The following is a 23,931-nucleotide window of genomic DNA, read 5'->3' as shown; positions in this document are numbered from 1 at the left end:
ACAATGAAATCATTCCAACATTGACTGAAATGATGAATAAGATACTGTACTAATGAGATAGACCTATATAAGCAATATAACAATTGGGATATACAAACTATGGCATATGGGAACGATGAGCGGATAAGAGGCAAGCCGTAATTTCGATTAAAATATGAATGCGCCAGTAGTCGATTTAAGTATTTGTTCAGCACTTTTGAAATGTACAGGACAAAATTCAGAACATGGGCCGTTCTTACAGTATTCTCCCTGTACACCAAGTCAGAACCGTAGGATAAATAATGGGGGCATATAACCAGACAACGAAAGCGCTTACAATATTCGATGCAGACATTTCTCTAAAACAGGCTATAGGCTACATGTGCACCACCAAGTCAGAACACTAAGCTAAGTTCTGAGGGGGAGAGGGACGAAATTCTTAGGATGAGACACATGGGCTACTAACAGCTTACTACACAACATACACTTAGTTTTACTTTCTTAGCTACTGCATACATATCTCCCTGGCATATTCCATAATTTATGCAGCAGTATACAAGACATATCTTTGGATTTACCATTGTTGCGCTGTCTTCACTTGAACGTGGCGCAGCGGTCCTTCTTGTGGGCAAACTTTGTCATCAAACTTTGTAACACTAACAGTTAGCCAATTATTCTTTCCAAACCACTCAATGTTGAATTTGCAATTTCCGACTTGTTGTGTAATGTTTATGTCCAATGGCCAATGAGCACCAATAAGTTGTATCTATATTCTCTCTTCATATGACAAGGATTGGAAAGGACTTGCCAGTAGATTGTCAAGGTGATTCATGATGATGACTGTTTGTCAAGCTTGCTAGCTAAGATTGTGAAAGTATGATGTTGACATGATCAGTCCAATCAAAGCTACAGTAGATATAACATGATTTGACATTTTTTCTGTGGCCAATGACCTTGAGCCTTCTTTGAGGGGCACTTGTAATTTAAATATATGGCAGCACCCAAGAGGGCTTGAACTGCCTAGCTCTCCCTGTAGATTCAGCGGTGACATAGTGTCTCCATGAGTGACAGAACACTGAGCCAATCAAGGCACAACTAGAGAAAATTACCAACGCCTATGCTATGTGCTTTCGCTGGCTGCCCCTACACCACAGAAAGCACTAAGCTAGGCTGAAACACCTGCATTTTAGAGCTGCCTTACTCAAGAAAGAGACCAAGGAAAACATGTATTTTTATATTGTTTGCAAACTGATATGTGATACAAATGAATGTACAAATAACATGCAAAACAGGCAACAACAAAAAAGGACAAAAAAAGTATATACATATATATTTTTGGTTAAACAGGTGGGCTCTGCCCCAACTGCCCTGAATGACAGTTCGCCACGTCCCATGCACACACAGTGAAAGCCACTGTAACGCATATCAGTAGACATTAATGTTATTTGCTTAATACATGTTATTAACAAAGTTGCATTTGTTTTAACCAACCTTTCTTACACACTGGTGTGCCAGTAACAAGCCAAGCACAAACTTAAACATATTATTCATATTCATGTTATCAGCCACCATGGGGCACTCTGTTCACAACGTTGACATCAGCAAACTGCTTGCCCACACAACGCCATACACGCTGTCTTCCATCTGCCAGGTACAGTTATGACGCCGAACTGCAGTCAGGTCAAGATCCTGGTGAGGATGATAAGCACGCAGATGAGCTTCCCTGAGACAGTTTCTGACAGTTTGTGCAGAAATTCTTTGGTTGTGCAAACCCACAGTTTCATCAGCTGTCCGGGTGTCTGGTCTTAGACGATTCTGCAGGTGAAGAAGCTGGATGTGGAGGTCCTGGGCTGGCGTGGTTACACGTGGTCTGTGGTTGTAAGGGTGGTTGGACGTACTGCCAAATTCTCTAAAACGATGTTGGAGGCAGCTTATGGTAGAGAAATGAACATTACAATCTCTGGCAACAGATCTGGTGGACATTCCTGCAGTCAGCATGCCAATTGCACACTCTCTTAAAACTTGAGACATCTGTGGCATTGTGTTGTGTGACAAAAATGCTCATTTTAGAGTGGCCTTTTATTGTCCCCAGCACAAGGTGCACCTGTGTAGTGATAATGTTGTTTAATCAGCTTCTTGATATGCCACACCTGTCAGGTGGATGGATTATCTTGGCAAAGGAGAAATGCTCCTTAACAGGGATGTAAACAAATTTGTGCACAAAATATGAGAGAAATCAGCTTTTTGTGCATATGGAACATTTCTGGGATCTTTTATTTCAGATCATGAAACATGGGAGCAGTACTTTACATGTTGCAGTTACATTTTTGTTCAGTATATATATAGCTTCCATAGCTATACATGGGCAGTGTTCTGTTTGCTACCATTCTCTCATGTGGTGTTTTTTAGTAAAAGGTTAGAGAGACTCCACTCCTCTTTTATATAAACAACCACCTAATAGGTACAAGATGTGTTGAGAGGGCGAAGAAGAAGAAGAAGAAGAAGAAGAAGAAGAAGAAGAAGAAGAAGAAGAAGAAGAAGAAGAAGAAGAAGAAGAAGAAGAAGAAGAAGGTGATGATGATAATTAATGAACTGGATGATATGTTAGTGCAGGGCTGGAATGAAGACGTGCACACCCTGTGTGGCTATAATGATTCTACAAGGAATACCAGAACTGCGTAAAATTGGTAATTCCTTTGAACTGTTTGTAACAAATTCATAGGTGGTTGAAGGTTGCGCAAGAGCAAAATATTTCTATCAGAGGAGGCTGGTGAGGGGAGGATGGCTCATAATAATGCCTTGAATGGAGTTAATGGAATGGTGTCAAACACATGGAATCAATGTGTTTGATGTGTTTGATACCCTTCCATTAATTCTGTTCCTGCCATTACTATGAGTCTGTCCTTCAATTTAAAGTGCCACCAGCCAGCACTGGTTTATGTACATTGTTAGCTGTGAAGCCTTGTGATGTCGTGTTCGCTGTCAAATGTACCAATAGTCCTGTGTGTCCCAATTCAGGGCTTTCCTGCCTTAACCTGGTAGCCTGGTCCCAGATCAGGGCTGTCCTCCTTTAACCTAATAGCCTGGTCCCAGGCCTGTCCTGGGCCTGTATTCATAAAGCCTCTCAGAGTAGGAGTGCTGATCTAGGATCAGTTATGCCTTTTAGGTCACAGTGACATAAACAGGGGGGATCTGATCCTAGAACAGCATTCCTACTCTGAGATTCTTTATGAATACTGGCCCGGATGGTCTTTGTCCCCTCTCATTGGTCTCTGGGTCAGACATCAGGAAGTTCCCTTCAGTGAAGTGAAACAGCACAGTAGACAATATCAACCTCTGAGAGATCAGTTTAAAGGTCAGTATCGCAGAGAAAGCAAACACGAAAGCAAGTGCATTCTTCATGCACACACACACACAAGCGCATTCTGCATGCATGCACATACACAGTACTCACGCACACATGCATACACACACAAACACATACACACACATACACACACACAGGGGCTGCAGGTAAGAAAACCACAACGTCCTCGTTGCCAAGAATGTTTACAAGCTGTTTCCAATAACAAACAAACCGCAAACCACTAACACCCCCGTCCCCTCCTCCTCTCTTCTCTACCTCTCTTCTCTACCTCTCTTCTCATCCTCTCCCAAACCTCATACTAACACCCCCTCCCTTCTTCTTCTTATCATGTACCTCTCCTCACAGACACACATGGATTTCCAAACACGATTCTGTTGCTCAATAGTGTGCAGCGAATTCTACTAGATGAACAGCCGATATTAGCATGACATGCTGGCATTCAAAGAATACTACAGTTTTGACATTTCACATACTATAAAACTTTTTCACATACCCAAATGCCTACTATTTAGAATGCAACTTGGGGTGTTTGGACACGGCCACTCACTCACTCACTCACTCACTCACTCACTCACTCACTCACTCACTCACTCACTCACTCACTCACTCACTCACTCACTCACTCACATCTCTCGTCATCCACCCTCCCCCCTCCCTATCTTCTCTCTGACTTCCTTTCTACCAACGCTCACTCCCTGACTCTCCCCTCCTCCCCCCTTACCTCCCCCTCCTGTCGTTGACTTCCTCTGTACCTGTGGCTGTGTGTGTACATCCTGTCCTACTTAAACATTGGACCAAATCAACCCCTAGGTTACATCCTAAATGGCACCCTATTCCCTATATAGTGCACTATATACCCCATAGGCCCTGGTTAAAAGTAGTACACAATATAGGGAATAGGGTGCCATTTGGAACGCACACTAACCCCCTCCACAATGAGGACAGTGGTCTCCAGTTCAACCCTACTGGAGGCCCACAAGGTGTGCAGGGTTTTGGTCCAGCCCTATATGAACATCCTGTCCTACTAAACCCAGGCCCAAATCAACCCCTAGCCCCCTACACAATGAAGCCCTAATCAGCCCCTAGCCCCCTCCATAATGAGGCCTTAATCAACCCCTAGCTCCCTACACAATAAAGCCCTAATCAACCCCTAGCCCCCTACATAATGAAGCCCTAATCAACCCCTAGCCCCCTCCATAATGAAGCCCTAATCAACCCCTAGCCCCCTCCGTAATGAGGCCCTAATCAGCCCCTAGCCCCCTCCATAATGAAGCCCTAATCAACCCCTAGCCCCTCCGTAATGAGGCCCTAATCAGCCCATAGAACCCTCCATAATGAAGCCTTAATCAACCCCTAGCCCCATACACAATGAGCCCTAGACCCCTCCATAATGAAGCCCTAATCAGCCCCTAGCAACCTCCTTAATGAGGCCCTAATCAACCCCTAGCAATCTCCGTAATGAGGCCCTAATCAACCCCTAAAGGGTGTGCAGGGTTTTGGTGCAGCCCAGCACTAACACAGAACAAAAAGGCCTGCATATAGTACAGGTGTATATAAAATATTGAATATATATTTAGAAAAAGATATGCACAAAGCTTGAAAAAGTGATTCAAAGCCTGGGGTTCTCTGGGACCAGGATCGAAGAATACTGTCCTCATAGCCTAAACGTCTCAATGACCCCCAAAGCCTGGGGTTCTCTGGGACCAGGATCGAAGAATACTGTCCTCATAGCCTAAATGTCTCAGTGACCCCCAAAGCCTGGGGTTCTCTGGGACCAGGATCGAAGAATACTGTCCTCATAGCCTAAACGTCTCAATGACCCCCAAAGCCTGGGGTTCTCTGGGACCAGGATCGAAGAATACTGTCCTCATAGCCTAAACGTCTCAATGACCCCCAAAGCCTGGGGTTCTCTGGGAACAGGATCGAAGAATACTGTCCTCATAGCCTAAACGTCTCAGTGACCCCCAAAGCCTGGGGTTCTCTGGGACCAGGATCGAAGAATACTGTCCTCATAGCCTAAACGTCTCAATGACCCCCAAAGCCTGGGGTTCTCTGGGACCAGGATCGAAGAATACTGTCCTCATAGCCTAAACGTCTCAGTGACCCCCAAAGCCTGGGGTTCTCTGGGACCAGGATCGAAGAATACTGTCCTCATAGCCTAAACGTCTCAATGACCCCCAAAGCCTGGGGTTCTCTGGGACCAGGATCGAAGAATACTGTCCTCATAGCCTAAACGTCTCAGTGACCCCCAAAGCCTGGGATTGGAGAGGTGTATGTAATATAGCTCTGCTCTCTGTGTGTCTCTTCAGTGATAATAGTCATCATCATCATCATCATCACAACCAGGATCTCAACTGTGTAATAATGTGTCTTCCAAATTATCACTCAAACACAAACAATGTGAATTATTATGTGGATTACAATTAACTGACATATATTGATACATTTTTTCGTTAGGGCAAATCAAGTCTGACATATTAAAGTGGAAATGACAAACGTTAGAAACCTTATTGAACCTTGAATACACTACAAGTTTGCGTTTCCAACTGTGCAGGAAAATTCTCAGCAACAAAATAGTGATTAAATGAAGATCCTACATCTGTATATAAATATTCAAAGAGAGCATCAGTCAAAGAGAGCCTTACCTTGTATAGTGGACCTTCTTGTAGTCTCAGAAACGCAGGCCTCTCTTAATGCTCTACAGTTGAGTTACTTTTCAGTCTGAACTGAAGGACAAGACAAGTGCTTGATGATGAATCCGTTTCTTAATTGGTCACCACAGGATGATTCAAACCAGTCAGGCAGACAAGACTGTCACACTCTCATCCCGTTATTGACAAGAAAAACATCTGCCTGCTTTCTCTGAAAAGTAAATGAGTGAACAGAAAAGGAGAATTGCTGACTGAAAGGGGATTTCTGTGGCTTCAGTTGGTTTCAACTGAAACACACACGTCATCAACACTGCTACTTGTACTTGATTCCCTGTCAGAAGAGGGGGTGGAGTTTTAGTTGTCTTCTTTCGGTCTCTGTTCTTGTTCCTTTTTTTGTAAGCATCAGATATTACTTCTGTTATTGTGAAATTTTAAGATGTATTTTTTTATTTATTATTCCTTTCTGAAAATAACAGGTGCAAAAGTTTTAAAAGTGGCATGTGTGGAGTGACGTGTGAAGTGAGAGAGAGAGAGAGACCACATAAGATGTTTTGCTGCCCTCAAGTGGATAAAGTATGAATAGAGTATGGCCTTGGAGTAACAAGTAGTTTATTTTCACAGGCTCTTTTCTCCTCCACAAGCAACTACGAAAAGAGACTATTTAACATGTAATGAACATCAATTTCAACCCTATCCAGGTGCTTTATCTATATAGCTAAAAGAGAAAGAGGTTTAATAGTTATTATAGAACTTATTTTTAATATCAGATACATACAAAAATTCAACCATGTTCTTAACAAATTAAAGATCACAGTGACATTACAACATTGACTGATATTTATATCCATATTTACTACATTCATATGACTACAGAATGTCTTAAGGCTTAAGGTTTGTGTACGCATGTGGGGTTCAGCCCCATCTGTCTGTATGTGAGGACCAGACCCACACACTGTTTAGCAGAGATACTGGATTGTCCAGTGGGGCCACCCACTTCCCCTCGTGTTTTGAGGAAATTATAGTCCTGTCATTGTCTGGTGTGTGAATGATAAGGCTAATGAAAGAATGACTAACTGACGTGAATTCAAACTCCAACTGACCTATGACATCAGCATCCAAACATTCCCTTGTGATCGTCACCAACCCCCCTCTTGTCCAAACAGTAGGATACAGTTACCCCAAGACACTGACCTAAGGCCAGATTTACATTTCCCCTTTAGGATTTGGAGAGAGTACGCTGATCCTAGATCTGTGCCTATGGGGGTAAGGCAGTTTCTAACTATTGTCCAATAATCATCCAATCACAATGAGCTTTCTCCCCCTCATCCAATCACAATGAGCTTTCTCCCCCTCATCCAATCAACATTCCCTCTCCCTCTTCCTCCCCCACTCCTCATCCAATCACACGTTCCTCTCCCTTCCTCCCTCTCATCCAAACACAGGGGAGTGTTTCCCGAACCCCACAGAGATCACATGCTCAGGCACGGCGCGGGTGTACCACTCGGACCACGCCCCGTCGTACACCGACACCCCAGGGTGCCCACACTCGTGGGCGGCGAGGGCCACATGGCAGGCAGTCACACCCGACCCACAGGACACGCAGAGCGGGCGGGAGAGGTCGACACCAGCCTGGGTGAACATGGTCTGGAGGACTTCACGGGGATGGAGGTGACCGGACAGAGAGAGGAAGGAGGAGAAGGGCATGCTGATGGAGCCGGGGATGTGGCCTGGCTCAGTATCTGAAAGAGAGAGGAGGAAGAGAGTGAATGGGTGAAAAAATAAGGACAAACAGAAGGAAAGGGTTAGTGCTGGTGGGTGAATCTCCCTAGTCTAAAAAGGCTCCCTCTTCCTGTGTCGTTTCCATGCCAATAGAGAATACTCAAGAGGTCAATGTCCCCAGCCGCAGAGACACTTATAGGCAGATGAACACTGAATATGTGAAGGAGCGCATACATAATGTCTGTGTGTGTGTGTGTGTGTGTGTGTGGGACAACTTGAGAGGAAATAAAAGTACAGCCACATAAGACCTTATCGCCACAGAGGTAAATTAGAACACTTAGAATGAAAAATGTGGGCACTCACTAACTGTAAGTCGCTCTGGATAAAGAGCGTCTGCTAAATGACTAAAATGTAATGGCTAGAGCGTCACAACAAGGTAGATTAGAACACTTAGAATGGCTAGAGCATAACAACAAGGTAGATTAGAACACTTAGAATGGCTAGAGCATCACAACAAGGTAGATTAGAACACTTAGAATGGCTAGAGCATCACAACAAGGTAGATTAGAACACTTAGAATGGCTAGAGCGTCACGACAAGGTAGATTAGAACACTTAGAATGGCTAGAGCATCACAACAAGGTAGATTAGAACACTTAGAATGGCTAGAGCATCACAACAAGGGGTATGCTCTAAACTGGTACAATACCAATCAAGTGCAACAATCAAATCTACATAATTGTATTCAGACTACTACTATATGTTATGTGTCCACTCCGTTCACTACAGTGTGCATGCATGCATGTGTATGTGTGTATGGTACACAATGGTGCTGACAGATGTTCTGATTTATAACCCAACCTCCATGTTTGCTTATCAGCTTGTGCAAACAAAGGAGGCCTATGGCTGCGTCTGCAAACGTCATCTTGTGCAAATCATTGCTTCCTCTGTCCTCGTTTCCTCAATTCCACTCAAAGCTCATTGGAGGAAGAGGTCCGAAGGAAGGACCTTGGATCCTCTCCTCCAATGAGCTTTGGAGAGGAACTGAGGAAACAAGGACAGAGGAAGAAAGGATTTGACAGGCAGCAAGTAACATTTCAGACCAAGGGTGCATCCCAAATGGCACCCTATTCCCTACATAGTGCACTACTTTTGACCACAGCCCTATGGGCCCTGGTCAAAAGTAGTGCACCATAGGATGCCAATTGGGGATACAGCCAGTGTACAAGGAGGAAGTCACACACTCAGCAGCTCTGTGCCTCAGGATCAGACAAAGTCCTCATGCAGTAGATAACAACACACACCCATCATCATCTTCTTCTTCGATCTCAACTTGCCAGCTGAGAGAAACTGGGTCATCTAACATGAGCAATCTGTCAGTCTATTGTGTTATTGATTTTGGGTCATCTCATGAGTGAGCTGATCAGTAGTTAGTCTAGGCCTATTGATTGTGTTATTGATTATAGGTCAAATGGGTTGTTGGTTATGTCCCTCACAGTTGGAACCCTTGGTCTGTTGACCTATCAGCAGCATTGATCAAATGCTAAATGTGCTACTGATAAGGTGACATGAGTAGGCCTCAGTACTTGAAGTTATGGCAAGTTATACATCTATTGTAGGCTACACCTTTATTGTGTTAATATTTCTTCTTTTTTTTTTGCATAAAAAAATTAAATACTTTTTAACTCTGCATTGTTGGGAAAGGGTAACTAAGCATTTCACGGTAAAGTCAACACTTGTTGTATTCGGCACGTGACAAATACATTTTATTTCACCTGACCTGACACATTTACAGTGTGTGAAATAACATCCATGCACTTTCAGTGTGTGTGTGCTGCTCACTGTCTCTGGGTTCTGGATCCACCCCTTTGAATCTCCCCACTGGTCTGGCATCGACCACCTGAAATTCTTTACTATCCAGATTATCCAGGATGTCCTCGTACGTCTTCACCCAGGAGCGGTTCAAAGAGGCCCTAAACTCCGTCTGCTCGGGTCGGGAGTACCGGTCACTCACTGGAAGTCCCTCGTTCGCCCAGTTTTTGAGTCCTCCATTCAGAACCGATACAGAACTGTGGCCGAACACTCGGAACATCCACCAAACTCGGGGCGCAGAGAACGCGCCGAAATTGCTCGCATCGTAGACCACGACGTGCGTATCGTTCCCAATTCCCAAATTTCCAACATAATCTGCAAAAATGCGCTCCGATGGCAGCATATGATCTAGCGGAGAAGTTTTGTCGCAGCACTGGTCTATGTCAAAGAAGGCTGCACCCGGGATATGCCTCTTTTTGAATTCGCTCTTGGCGTTGCGCCTGAGTTTGGGTAGGTACCAAGACGTGTCCAAGACGCGGAGTTTGGGTCCGACCCGTTGGTCTTTGACGGCATCGAGAAGCCACTTGGACGCGACGATAGCCCTCGCTTGGAGCGCCATGGTAGAACGTGTAATTCCCGACGGTTTCAAAGGTGATACAGGTAGAACGAGATACAGTTTATATGGAGAGAGAGAGAGAGCTGTCCCGGGAGAAATAACACGCCCCCAATGCACAGCCTGTAGTTACAGCTGAAAGTGAATGGGGGCGTTACCATATGGCCAGCAGACATTCATCAAAATTCACAGCGAGGCAACTTTATATAAATTGCCTACTCGGTATTCCCGTCATGTTTTTTAATTTGTAATCTTTTATTTACAAAAACATACATAGACAAAAACAATAGACAACTTAACATTTACATACATTTCCACAAACATTAATGGCGTCACACTTGCTAAGACCCACATGTTCCCACCGTATCCACAACCAATTCAAATAGAATCAGATCATGAACTTTCTAAAGCATGTATTTATATAAGGTCTATAATAAGGCTAAATAACTTCATAAGCATTACCTTATTTGTTTTCTATGACATGTCATAATTTTTGCAAAAGTGAAAGGTATTTTGACAACAATCCGGAACTATTTTGTGATGTGCACCTTGAAAATAGTTTTCACCCGAGTAGTTAACCCCAAACACTCTTCGCCGGATGTTGAACTCACATGTTATTTTTTACAGAAGCAAGATACTTTTGCTAGATTTGCTGGAGAAATCCTAACGTTTGTTCACATGTTTGTTATTTAAAAAGTAAAGTGCATATCAACATGTCGGCATCAATGATTCGGAAGGGACTGGAGTTGCTAAGCGATGACATAAAAGGTAAATGATCTACAGGAACCAACGTTTCATTAGCTAGCTGGGTCATTCCTATTTCCGTCCCTAGGAAATATCAGTTCTTATTTAGTGTAAAATGTGCATTCCTAAAGGCTTTAAGTATAAGGTCGGGTACCTTTACCATAAAAACACACAAATATGGATTCTGAAAGGGAAAATTTTATGCATTTTAAAAACTTTTTGTCAGTTGATGTAGGCGTTTTTGTCCCCAGGTGTTATTTATCAAATTCCACAAGAAATATAAGCCTAAAATCTTTAAAATCTTTCATCAATAACGTTTTTTCATGATTATTATATTTGTTATTATAGATTTTCTGTGTTTCCCTTATATCACTTTCCACCCTTTTTAGTTTGTTGTAATTCTCCGTTTAAGAAAACAACCCCTTCCTACAATGACACCACATTCAGGAAGTGTCATAATTTATTTGATGGGAAAACTATGGTGCAAAGCTAAATAAATACAAACACTCAGTTTTATCTATTTGTCCATGTTTCATGTTGTTAGTCTGTATGTCCAACTCATAAATATCCACCCTCCTTAGGCGAAATATAAAATCAGAATGTTAAAATATGTTTGATAGAGAAGTTAAAATCCTGTTTCAGGTGTTCAGCATTATGATAGCTCAATCTTGCTCATTCACAGAGCTATGGTAATTTAGGCTCAACATTTCAACCCTGTTAGGATTATGCACCTAACAAATTGGAAAATGCACCAAAAAATGTTCAAGTACTATAAAAAAAATAGGTTTGTGGTCCAAATGGCACCGCATTGTAGGAATGACCGAGCTAGCTATGTTAGCTTCAATGCAACCAAGAAAGTGTAGAGTCCAGCACAACGTAAAAACTCTCTTAGCTGCATCGAAGCTATAGCTATGTATGAAACACCACTGGCGCAGGTTGAGAGCAGTTTATGACAATTCAATTGGCATTCCAGACATAGATCTTTAGTCCTATTTATTGCAGATGAAAGACATACAGATACTTTGCATAATATAAATACCGTAATGTTACAACGTGAAAAAAATGTGCATTTCATACGTGTTGTAGTGAGACCGGTCTCACTAGAACGCCTATGGAATGCACCTTTCTTCAAATAAAATTGTATTTGTCACATGCGCCGAATACAACAGGTGTCGACTTTACCGTGAAATGCTTACTTATGAGCCCTTACCCAACAATGCAGAGTTAAAAAGTAAAAAAATAAACATTTGCTAAAAGGAAAATAGTAGCTAACACAATGGAATAACAATAACAAGGCTATATACTGTTCAGGAGACTTTTGGTCCCAGACTTGGCACTCCGGTACCGCTTGCTGTGCAGTAGCAGAGAGGACAGTCTATTATTTGGGTGGCTGGAGTCTTTGACAATTGAGGGCCTTCCTCTGACACCGCCTGGTATAGAGGTCCTGGATTGCAGGGATCTCGGCCCTAGTGATGTATTGGGCTGTATGCACTATCCTCTGTAGCGCCTTGCGGTCGGATGCTGAGCACTTGCCATACCAAGCGTTGATGCAGCCAGTCAATATGCTCTCAATGGTGCAGCTGTAGAACTTTGAGGATCTGAGGGCCCATGCCAAATCTTTTCAGCCTCCTGAGGGGGAAGATGCGTTGTCGTGCCCTCTTCACGACTGTGTTGGTGTGTTTAGAACATGATAGGGTTAGGGTTCACATTGTAACGTTACGGTATTTATTCTATGCAAAGTAGTGTCATCTGTGCTAACACTTCCTGGTCACCACAGTGTGCCTATTTACACGTGACCAGTGACCTATTACCCCATGTGAAACATCCCTAGACAGACCACATAATATAAGCAGTCCAAAATGTCTCCTACACAAATGTCTCTCTCTCTCCCTCTTTCTCCCTCCCTCCTTCCGCGGTGTCAGATGGTAGCAAGAAGCAGAAGAGCGCGGCCAAGAAGAAGCACACCCCGAGCAAGGCTGAGGTGATGGGTCTGGTGAGCTCTAACCGTCAGGGCGTCAGCAGGCAGGTCCGGCGGCTGCAGGGGCGTCTCGGTCCGGGGAAGAGCAAGGCCACCGTCAAAGACAAGAGGATCAAGTCTGCCGTGGGTGAGTGGCTCGACACGTTCAGAGGCACAACATTCTGTGCACTGTGCAGAAAAACAAACGCAATAATTAATGTAGGGATGGTCTGGTACATATAAATACAGTCTATTCATTCTATCGCTATGGTCTCTGTTCATTCTATTTCTATGTTCTGGTTGCTGTCATGCAACTAGCTAGAATGTTTGGTTTTTCTTGGGTTGAGGATCATGTTTTTCTCTTAGCTATTTGTTGACTTCAGGGGTAGTCCAGAGGTATTCAACTCTTACCCTATGAGGTCCGGAGCCTGCTGGTTTTCTGTTCTACCTGATAATGAATTATACCCACCTGGTGTCCCAGGTCCCAAAAAATTTGCAAATGTTATTTAACTAATTTTTTTCTGTTTTATTTCATTATTATTTTTTTTACAACAAACAAAAACATACATAGACAAAAACAATAAACAACTTAACATTTACATACATTTCCACAAACATGAATGAAATCACACTTGCTCAGACCCACATGTTCCCATCGTATCCACACCCAATGTTGTTTCTAATACTTGTAAGACTCTACCCCATATGACTTCAAATTGTGTTATGGTGTCCCAGGTCTCTAAATCAGTCCCTGATTAGAGGGGAACAATGAAAAACTGCAGTGGAACTGGCATCGAGGTACAGAGTTGCGTTTGAGGGATCTAGTCTGTCTGTGAAACTGGTGTCAGTGTACCAGCCTCCTGGTCTAGTCCAGGGTTCAGCAACTAGATTCAGCCACGGGCCAATTTCTTTTCTTGAGCGGATGGTCAGGGGGCCGGAACATAATTACAAATAATTTGTAATTATGACCGCAAGAAGCCCAAACAGATATAATATTTGACTAAAACATAATCATTTCAAACCTTGCATACATTTTGTATACGATCACAAACAGTATCTCTCTATTATATGTGGGAATACTTTGGAACTTGAAAATTAAAATCATTTCGAGCTGATTTGCTGGTGTTTTTACAGTCTGATGTCCAATAATAAATGAAACACTAATCAAATCAATAGAGTCCCACGAGCGGCCAGTTGAACCCTGGTCTAGTCTGTCTGTAAACCTGGTGTCAGTGTGTCAGCCTCATGGGCCGACTCCTTACCATCCTCTTTTGTCTCCATCTTGTGTTTCAATAGATTATGGATAGTCAGTCTGTGCGAACTCCTCATAGGGTCATATCATTTAGTGTCTGTCTCATGGACTTCGTCTTGACCTCTGAACTGTGATGTCATGTCTTTGTGTTTCCAGAGGAGTTCAGGAAGAAGCAGGGGAAGAGCCACCTGAGCTCCAACCTGCTGTACTTCCTGGGGACGGGCTTCAGAGCTACAGACTCCGACACTATGAAGGTAAGAGACAGTCTGACAGTTCAAATGTCATGCCCTCTAACTACTACTCCTAGTATGGAGGATAGTTGGTTGGGGTCTTTGGCTCCCGTCATGACTTTTGATTGATTTGGCAAAATAACTGCAGATACATCAGGGTCGTGTTCATTAGGGCACAGAACGGAAAAATGTTTTAACATTTTGCAATGGAAAGCAATTTTTTTTATTTTTTTATTGGATAGATCCAGGTAGTCTCTTCCTCTTTCAGTCCATTTTTCTTCTGTTAAGTGCTTAATGAACGTGACCCTCTTATGGGTGAATCCCGTAGTCTAACGGATGATGATGATGAAGACTAATGCCTCCCCTCTTATTCCCCTTCAGATCGTCAACCAGAATTCAGGCCGGCAGTCTCGCCACCGTCCGGACCGCACGGTCAAGAAAGCCCCAGAGGAGAAGTCTGTGTTCACAGAGGATGAGTTCCAACAGTTCCAGAAGGAATACTTTGGCAGAACTGTGGAGGAGGGGAACTAGACAGATTCTAGTTCCAGAGACTTAAGGCTGCGGTCCGATTCCAGAGGTGTGCACTTCACACTCACTGTGGGATTGCTATCAGCATTGGCTGGAGGGAGTTTCCAGTTTTCACCATTGTTAAAGGCCCAATGCAGCCATATTTATCTCAAAATCAACTCATTTCTGGGTAACAATTACGTATCTTACTGTGATTGTGTTTAATTAACATGATCAAAACGAAACAAAAATAGCTTCTTAGCAAAGAGCAATTTCTCAAGCAATTATCTTGCCAGGACTCTCTGGTAGTGGTCTGAGTGGGGAGGGAGAAAACTAGCTGTTATTGGCAGAGAGGTTGGAGCTCTCTTATTGGTCTAGCACCTAATTTACCTCCTGGTTATGTCACCAGGCAGGCCAAAACTCCATCCCACCAAAAAAGGCTGACATGTTAGGCAGTCTTTTCAAACAGGTCTTACACTAAAAGGGTATTTTCACAATTTCACAGTATTATTCCAACCTCCATAGTGTAGAAATATATATAAAACAGGAAAATCACGTTTTGGACTGCACTGGGCCTTTAAATCCATGGGAGAATGTGGGCAAGTGCACACTTTGGGAGAAGGCTGGAGAATCGGGACAAAGACGAGGGTTCAGTTCCAGAGCCAATGAGGACTTGGTGAAGAGATCGGACACTTGACTGACTTCAGTTTTGGGCCTAACTACTTCCCTTTGGACTTGGAGTGTAATGCTGCGCTACATGGAAAACAAGTGACTTAAGTGGCTCATTTGAGCCTTGAGGCTCATTCCGAGCTTGTTCTATTCATGCAGGAGAAAATAGTAAACGTTCAGAGAAACAAAAGTAGTTTAAAACTTCATTTTCTACTTGTTAAAAAGATGAAATCACAATGAACTAGAGTATGCTGTTTTATTAAGTGCATTTTCAGAAAGTAAATGTCTTGTCCCTTTGATTTGTAAACAATGAATAAAAGTATGTGGAACACAGTCATGTAGCCTACACAGACTGAAGCAGCAGTAGGGGTATGACGGTCATGAAATGTTAGTTAGCCGTTAACTGTCAAGCAAATCATTGCGGTGTCAGTTATTTACCATTAACATTAACATGTTTAGCTTCTCCGGTATACAAGCTGCTGATGTGTGTCTTTGGAACAGCTACATTTTAAACAGTAATAATTACATTTAATATTGACTCATCACAAAAATGATCCATTATTTAGTTTAGGCAGGTCTTAACTAAGAAACATAATGCAAATAAAATGTACTTCAAAAGAACAGAATAGCATATTCTAGCAGATTCTTTCATCCAAAGTGACATACAGTCATGCGTGCATACATTTTACGTATGGGTGATCCCGGGAATCAAACCCACTACCCTGGCGTTACAAGTGCCGTGGTCTACCAACTGATAGAATTTGAATACGGTGAATTATGAGCAGTGGTGGAAAAACTACCCAATTGTCACACTTTAGTAAAAGTAAAGATACCTTAATAGGAAATGACTCAATTGAAAGTCACCCAGTAAACTACTACTTGAGTAAAAGTCTAAAAGTATTTGGTTTTAAATATACTTAAATATCAAAAGTAAATGTAATTGCAAAAATATACTTAAGTATCAAAAGTAAAGTATAAATCATTTCAAATTGTTTATTTTAAGCAAACCAGACAGCACAGTTTTCTTGTTTTTTATTTATTTATGGATAGCCAGGGGCACAATCCAACACTCAGACATAATTTACAAATGAAGCATTTGTGTTTAGTGAGTCCACCAGATCAGAGGCAATAGGGTAGACCAGGGATGTTTTCTTGATGAGTGTGTGAATTGGACCATTTTCCTGCTAAGCATTCAAAATGTAAAGAGTACTTTTGGGTGTCAGGGAAAAATGTATGGAGTAAAAAGTTGTCAAATATAAATAGTAAAGTACAGATACCCCAAAAAACTACTTAAGTAGTACTTTAAATTATTTTTACCTAAGTACTTCACTCCACTGATTATGAGGATAAATGGTGATGGGAGTGCATCATCTTAGTCAATTGTGTAGACTAGAGAATTCCATTATGAATAGGCCCAACTCTCTTAGGCTGTGTTTCCACAGCCGCCCTAAAAACCCAAATCTGATTTTCTTTCTATAGACAATATTTTTTTCTGAATGTCCACACTCAGTTTTACACGTGACCCATATCAGATATACACATTCACACTTTATGTAGCCTCTGAAGTAGCACACAGATGAAACGCTTATTTTCTGTCACTGTTCCTTTAAAATGTGGGGTGGTTGTCATGGTAACGACGGGTCCTGTGCCAAAAAAAACAACACTTCAAAGCAAATAAATCTGATCTGAGTGTCTAGACAGGTTGCATATAAAGTGCAATTAATAGTAGGCCTAATGGTGTCTTTTTGTAGGCACTAACTCTGCCATGCTGCATTTCACTACACTACAAGCATTTCGCTACACCCGCAATAACATCTGCTAAATATGTGTATGTGACCAATAAAATGTGATTTGATTTTAACAAAGCCTATGGGAAAATTAATGGAGTTTTTTAATAAGGTCTGTGGAGATCTTATACATTTTGTTTAATTAGATAATCTTTCAGCTAACATCACTTTTTGTGAATTTTGAAGCATTTATGTAAAGGTCATGTTAACTGACTGATATCATCTCATAGAACTAAATGTATAAAATCTCCTGAGCCTGTCTTAACCTTTCCCCATTCATTTTGCCCATAGGAATGGCTGAACGAACAAGAGGTAAATAATTTGTTTTTTAGGACTACACGCTGGCGAGCTCTATGGCAGACAAATTCTGATATTTTTTTCACTAATTGGTCTTTTGACCAATCAGCTCTGAAAAAGGATCTGATGTGAAAATATCTGACGTGATTGGTCAAAAGACCAATTAGTTGAAAAAAATATCTGAATTGGGCTGCCTGTGTAAACGCAGCCTTAATAGCCTACATGGCTCTGGATGGAAGTAGGCTAACATCATAACATTGGAGCGATTAAAATGGTGCACACAAAGTGAGGTCAAAGGCATCCCACTCCCACCCAGAGACATGTACTAAGAGGTGGGACATAGAGAATGATAGAGGCCTCTAGTGGCCAAAAGGCCGTTTTAGCATGGACAGCGCCATTGAGGGCTTCCACCATTTTAAAGTAGTCAACTGGGTGGGGATTCCTATTACCAATTATTTTGATTAAAGTAGTAGCAATGGTCATCGAAATTGTTACCACTTTTTACTTCATCTAATAAATGCAACAGTTGGACAATAGATGAAGATACTCCAAACTTTTTGAATTTTTATATTCAATCAGATATTGCCTGAATTATAGCACATAATTACTTGCATGGACAAACAATGGAGTTCAGGCATTTGTGGAAATTCAGGCAGGCCTATTCAATTTATTGTAACATCAGTTTTTTCTTCTTCTTATAATATACTACGAACAATCTACAGGAGTGCATCAGGTATTTTTAGAAAATGAGGCACATTTTATCACAAAGTGGGGTTAAAAAATATTTGGACAGTTTCTAGGTTACCATCCAATTGGCGACAGATTGCGCATTTTCCCACCAGTGGTGTTTCCACCAAACAGACTTTTGGCAGATAAAGAACCGCTCTGTTTATTACAACCTCAACTAGCGGCTACCGGAGGTTCCTGATGTAACCCCGGTTCTATGAACCAAGCACTTATATTCTCTCTCAACCCAATTTCCAAATCGGGCTACCCCTAGTCTGGGAAACCCTGCATTAGTGAGACCAACTGGGATAGAAATGCAATGTGGGTGTGGACTGCCAAGGGTGCATTAATTAAGTCTGCCTGGGTTCAGTTGTGCATTAGAATGGCTACCCCATGTTTCATCATCAAATCTATTGTGAACCAAATTATTAAAAGACCAAAATAGATTTAGTCATGTTAATTTTGTTTCACATTTCACAGAATCTCTCAAAGGGCCTTGTAAACGTGTACCATATAACAGTGTTTCCCAACCCTGGTCCTCCAGTACCCCCAATAGTACACATTTTCATTGTAACCCTGGACAAGCACACCTGAGTCAACTTGTCAACTAATCACCAAGACCTCAATGAGCTGAAAGAGGCGTGTTTGTCAAAGGCTACAACAAAACAGTGTACTGTTGGGGGTACTGACTTATAACAACTGACTCTGTGGTGTGTTATCAAGTTAATGCAGAAAGACCTGCTTTTCTAGGTACTGCCCTCCAAATAGTAGATTGATGCTCACAAAGGAATGATTCTCTTCTATTGTGAGTGGAGAAAGAGGAAGTGTATGAGGTAAACTGTGCTTTGTGACAAGACAAATCTCCAGAGAAGTTCAGACAGGAGAATAGTTGTACATCTGTGATGGCAAAGGTAAGGGCTTTTCTGTATTTACCTGTGGAGTTTTGTGACTTAAGTGCAATTGATAAGCACAACTTAGAACTTCTTTAAGTCAAAACCAACATTGTGCAGCAACAGTGTTTGAAAGATGTTTGTAGTTCAGTTCTATTTTGTTTCACAATAAATGCGTTGTTTTGTTTTTAACACAATCCAAATGTAAAAAGTCAGATTGAAAGTGAAAGGTATGGAATGGCGAGGCTCAGTGTCAACAGCCGAACATGTCTCGTCCAACTGGATAGACGAGGCAATTACATCCAGGGCTCGCTCTCCACTGCAAAAGAAAACCAAACATATTTAGGCATATTTAAAACTATTGCATTGATAACATTATGCTTAAGATAATTGAAGTGCCGGTGTGCATTACACATGATGCAAATTAGTCTGCAAGTCATCCGAGAAGGGTACAATTTGGCCCGCAATTCAGGTCGTTCCTGCTTCTTGAACCCCTCTTTATACTTCTATTGTCCATATTTAAGCTAGGACTCCAGTACGGAGGCGCTGCAGTACAGTTGTTGGTGGAAATGTACCATAACGTTGGATGACAACCGCCAATAAACCCCACAGAAGAAGAGACGAGGGTAACAAGGCCGGTAGACAGTGTCTTTCGCCCCCACCTGTCGGGCACTGTTTTCCCGCAGTTCTGTTAACGACAACAAGGGCAGGTGTTAGCAAAGGACACTGGGTACTAGCTAGTTACATACAAAGCAGGCGTGGTAGCTAGCTAGCTAACGTTCATGCAGGAACCAATGTGATGCTCGAGGGGGAGCGTTCATGCAGGATCCAACGGGATGCTCGAGGTGGGAGAGGCGTTCCTGCATAGGCAGGAATGCCCACATGCAGGAACGCCCTGAATTGCAGTCCGCAGTCACATACTATTGAGTCATCAAGGAACAGTTATTGTTTGATGGGCATAACTAAAGTAAAGAATTATCCCGGGGGTGAATTACTTCATGGTTATGTATCGTGTGACTTAAAGAAGAAGTAATGGCAAGTTATTGAAATGTGGGTTTATGTTAAACCTTTGTCTATGACGTTATGATATGTCCATGGGAAATTATGCATTAATGGTAAAAATGTGTATTGGGGCTATCATGCTGGACCATTCCTAGTGGAAGGGAGTTCCTGGAAAGAGTACTTAGGTGCTCAGTTGGTCTTTGCCTGAGGGAGAGCAGGCTGGGTATGTAACAGGTTGGCTAGAGTAATCATACCTGAGTTTTATTATAGGCAAAGAGTTGTTTGTCCGATCCGCCGCCTCGGCTTCTGTTTCACACCCACCCATACATTCTCCCCCCACAGCCTCCACCTCTGGTGCCCCGCCCCAGGAACATCTGTATGAGCACGCCTGAGGAAAGTGAGCCCCAGAGGAGATGGCGCTACGGTCCCTCCTCTCCCTCAGACACATCCGGCCCAGCGGTTGGTGGTGGCAGGGTAAGAGACTGTCCATAAACAAATGGATTGGATTCAACCATTGACAACATGGGACCTGGTCAAAAGAAGTGTACTATATAGGGGATAGGGTGTCACTTGGGATGCTATTCCCTATATAGTGCACCACTTTTGACACAGCTATTGACTTGCATTCCTTACTATTTAAACTGCAGTTTTAACTATAGTATGACTTACCTGACTTTATCCTCTTGGCCCCCGGGGGAGCGTAGGGCGTCCACCATGGCTCTCCACCACCTCACTCTCTTCTGAGGGACCTATGGTGTGAAATATATATTGACTTGAATTCCTTTCTATTTGAACTGCAGTGGTATACTATGGTGTACACAATATAACTATGGTGTGAAACTTTATTGTAAATGTGACTTCTTAGAACCCAGGCACGGCACAGAAGCCGCCCCCTGAGGCCCAGAATAAGTGGTCGGTGAGAAAGAATCCTCCACAGGAAGAAGGTGGTTGTGACCCTCAGGATGTGTCTGAACTCATTAAGAAGGCATCTCATCTGATGCAGCAACACGCACTCTTCTCTTTAATTTGCTCTCATATACAGTAAGAGTGAATCCTAACACCCACCCATACATTCTTCACCCACTCCCCCCCCACAGCCTCCACCTCCAGTGCCCCACCCCAGGAACATCTATATGGGCAAGTCTGAGGAGAGTGTGCCCCAGAGGAGATGGAGCTATGGTCCCTCCTCTCACTCACACACATCCGGTCCAGGGGTTGATAGAGGCAGGGTAAGAGACTGTCCATAAATCAATGGATTGGATTCAACCATTGACAACCAGCCAGGTCACACGTAATACAAGTCAGTATTCGACGTCCATCCATGTCTGAGGACGTCGGGAAATGAAGTGGAAACGGCCACTAGGGGCAACAGTGAGCGACGTTACCTTCACGTAGGTTACAGTTTTGCTAGGGTGTTGGGGATGGCAGATGGGCGTAAGCATCTGCCTCTGATTCCAAAGGGCCAAAGGCTGCATGTTCGACTCCAGCGATAGAAAGTAGTTTTCTATATTTTTGTTTTAAGCCCATCTCAAACCTTAACCATTCTGAGTTAATGCCTAACCTTAAGAATTTGGAGTTAATGCCTAAACTTAACCTTAAACAATTCTAAATTTGACGTTTTGAAGAACTTCGAAATTTGATGTTTGAGAAACATGGATGAACATCTAATTCTGACATGAGACTGTGAGAGCTGGTAGTGACATGGGTCCTGGTCAAAACAAGTGTACTATATAGGGGATAGGGTGCCATTTGGAATGCTATTCCCTATATAGTGCACTACTTTTGATGCAGCTATTGACTTGCATTCCTTACCATTTGAACTGCAGTTTTAACTATGGTATGACTTACCTGACTTAATCCTCTTTGCCCCCTTGGGAGCATAGGGTGTCCACCATGGGTCTCAACCACCTCATTCTCTTCTGAGGGACCTATGGTGTGAAATATATATTGACTTGAATTCCTTTCTATTTGAACTGCGGTGGTATACTATGATGTACACTATATACCTACCTACAGTGAAAAGAGTTTTGCTAGAAATTGAATGTTAATTGGGGAGAGATGATGTTACTGTACGTTGCTAAATTACAGAACCTTCAGAAAGTATTCACACCCCTTGACCTTTTCCACATTTTGTTGTTACAGCCTGAATTTAAGACAGATTACATTTAGATTTTTGGGGGTCACTGGCCTACACACAATACCCCATAATGTCGAAGTGGCATCATGTTGTTCGAAACTTAAAACAAATTAATTAAAAATGAAAAGCTGAAAAGTCTTGAGTCTAAGTATTGAACCCCTTTGTTTAACATTATTATGACCACATCATTTCTGTACCCCACACATACATTCCCCCGGGACTGCTGCACAGAAGAAATATCAGCGCGCGCGCAGAGAAGCACGAGATTGAATTTCACTCAACTTTCTAGAGTTTTCCCTGTTAGTTAACACTATCAACATTTCCCTTTTCTGTGGGAATTGTGATCGAATCAATGCAATATTAGCCACTTTCAATGCAACATACCGAAACACAACTAACTATGCAAGAGTAAGTGGCTTGTTTTGAGATCAAGGCGAGAGGTACATGTGTGCACATTTGTACATGTGTTCATATCCTTTGCTAGTTAACTAGTTATTATCCCACTTATAGATAATTTGTAGTCAGCAATGGGGGGTGATTGCTTCCTACAAGAGCACAAAACGTCTGCATTTATAGACATCTTTGAAAAGCTAGCTTTTCTTTGTCTTAAAGGGGCAGTGTTGTATTTTGAGACAGGTTTGAATAAGCTAAGGAGCCAATAGGCAGAGGGTAGCATCACTGAGAACATTTCTGGTCTGCTGAGCGCAAACTTGAACATTGGAAAATTCTGTGCAACTTCCAGCGCACGTTTACTGTGAACACTAAGGCTGTACCCACTTTAGTTTTAACAGTGGTCAGTTAGGCTACTGTGGCTATTTGATTATAATGAAGGCCTACCAGAGTGGCCTACCATCAAAAACAATGGAGAAAATCTATCCCATAACATTTTAACATGGAAATAGCTGTTCTATCGTTCAGCCTACAGTAGCAGCCAATGTGTGGTGTTCAATGTAGGCCTACATTCCATGAGACTTTTGGACATTAACCTGTTCATCCACTTGTCCTTCAGACAAGGAGGTGACAGAAAATGTTGTTTGATGCAAGAAACCACTTTACAAAATAAAATGCATCATTATTCCCATACCATTATTACAGAGAATCAGACCAATTATGCTGCCTATTGGCTACTTGGCTGCTTCAAGCCTGTCTCAAAATACAACACTGCCCCTTTTTAAAGACAAAAAAAAGCTCTTTACCTGACTGGCTTTTCAAAGATGTCTAGAAATGCACACGTTTTTGTGCTCTTGTGGGAAGCAATCACTCCCCCATTGCTGACTACAAATGATCTATAACTGGGCTAATAACTCACTAACGAGCAAAGGATATGAACAAATGTACAAATATGCACACGTCGCTACATGTATCTCAAATCAAGCGCATCTATTCACGACCGCTTATGCTGTAAAAACAGTCCAGTTCAAAGTGAATGGCACAGATCCATACATGGCCATGGTTTGTTTGCATATAGGCCTACTGCAGCTCTGATTGGTTATGGCGCACGGGTCTGTGTAGAGGATGGGTCATGCCTGTCAATGCAATAGAATTCTACTCCGATGCATTCCGCCTACAACAAAATCTCTTGCATAGTTCGTT

General features: G+C 42.4%; 2 protein-coding genes and 1 long non-coding RNA gene across 3 annotated transcripts in view; 1 reads left to right on the top strand and 2 right to left on the bottom strand.

The window, feature by feature from the left end:
* The window catches only part of LOC311119854, an 8,675-nt gene extending 2,389 nt beyond the window's left edge, over positions 1-6,286 (bottom strand). The window contains exon 1 of the long non-coding RNA XR_014612031.1: positions 5,992-6,286. This is a non-coding gene — a long non-coding RNA (uncharacterized lncRNA). The remainder of the gene's footprint in view (positions 1-5,991) is intronic.
* Positions 6,287-6,591: 305 nt separating this feature from the next.
* On the bottom strand, positions 6,592-10,223 carry LOC311119845 (3-mercaptopyruvate sulfurtransferase-like). Its single transcript, XM_084194504.1, has 2 exons — positions 9,558-10,223; positions 6,592-7,736 (listed from the first exon to the last, which is right to left on the bottom strand). Exons 1-2 carry the CDS (start codon positions 10,144-10,146, stop codon positions 7,426-7,428), a joined length of 900 nt encoding a protein of 299 aa, XP_084050630.1. The 5' UTR covers positions 10,147-10,223; the 3' UTR covers positions 6,592-7,425.
* Positions 10,224-10,726: 503 nt separating this feature from the next.
* LOC311119842 (active regulator of SIRT1-like) lies at positions 10,727-15,832 on the top strand. The gene is made up of 4 exons (XM_084194502.1): positions 10,727-10,908; positions 12,807-12,989; positions 14,250-14,347; positions 14,705-15,832. The coding sequence occupies exons 1-4, from the start codon at positions 10,854-10,856 to the stop codon at positions 14,852-14,854; spliced, it is 486 nt and encodes a 161-aa protein (XP_084050628.1). The 5' UTR covers positions 10,727-10,853; the 3' UTR covers positions 14,855-15,832.
* The last annotated feature ends 8,099 nt before the right edge of the window (positions 15,833-23,931 follow it).

Source organism: Coregonus lavaretus (assembly GCF_964263955.1).
Source record: "Coregonus lavaretus genome assembly, contig: HAP1_SCAFFOLD_55, whole genome shotgun sequence".
Taxonomy (NCBI): Eukaryota; Metazoa; Chordata; class Actinopteri; order Salmoniformes; family Salmonidae; genus Coregonus; species Coregonus lavaretus.
The sequence above is the reverse complement of the archived record's forward strand: the minus strand, read 5'-3'. Positions and strand labels throughout refer to the sequence as shown.

What these genes read in the sequence shown, in the direction of transcription:
- LOC311119842 (XM_084194502.1), top strand. Translation starts at nt 10,854, where the DNA reads ATGTCGGCATCAATGATTCGGAAGGGACTGGAGTTGCTAAGCGATGAC. An exon ending in GAGGATCAAGTCTGCCGTGG is followed by an intron (nt 12,990 to 14,249) that starts GTGAGTGGCTCG and finishes TTGTGTTTCCAG; the next exon opens with AGGAGTTCAGGAAGAAGCAG. An exon ending in CAGACTCCGACACTATGAAG is followed by an intron (nt 14,348 to 14,704) that starts GTAAGAGACAGT and finishes ATTCCCCTTCAG; the next exon opens with ATCGTCAACCAGAATTCAGG.
- LOC311119845 (XM_084194504.1), bottom strand. Translation starts at nt 10,146, where the DNA reads ATGGCGCTCCAAGCGAGGGCTATCGTCGCGTCCAAGTGGCTTCTCGAT. An exon ending in GGATCCAGAACCCAGAGACA is followed by an intron (nt 7,737 to 9,557) that starts GTGAGCAGCACA and finishes TCTCTCTTTCAG; the next exon opens with ATACTGAGCCAGGCCACATC.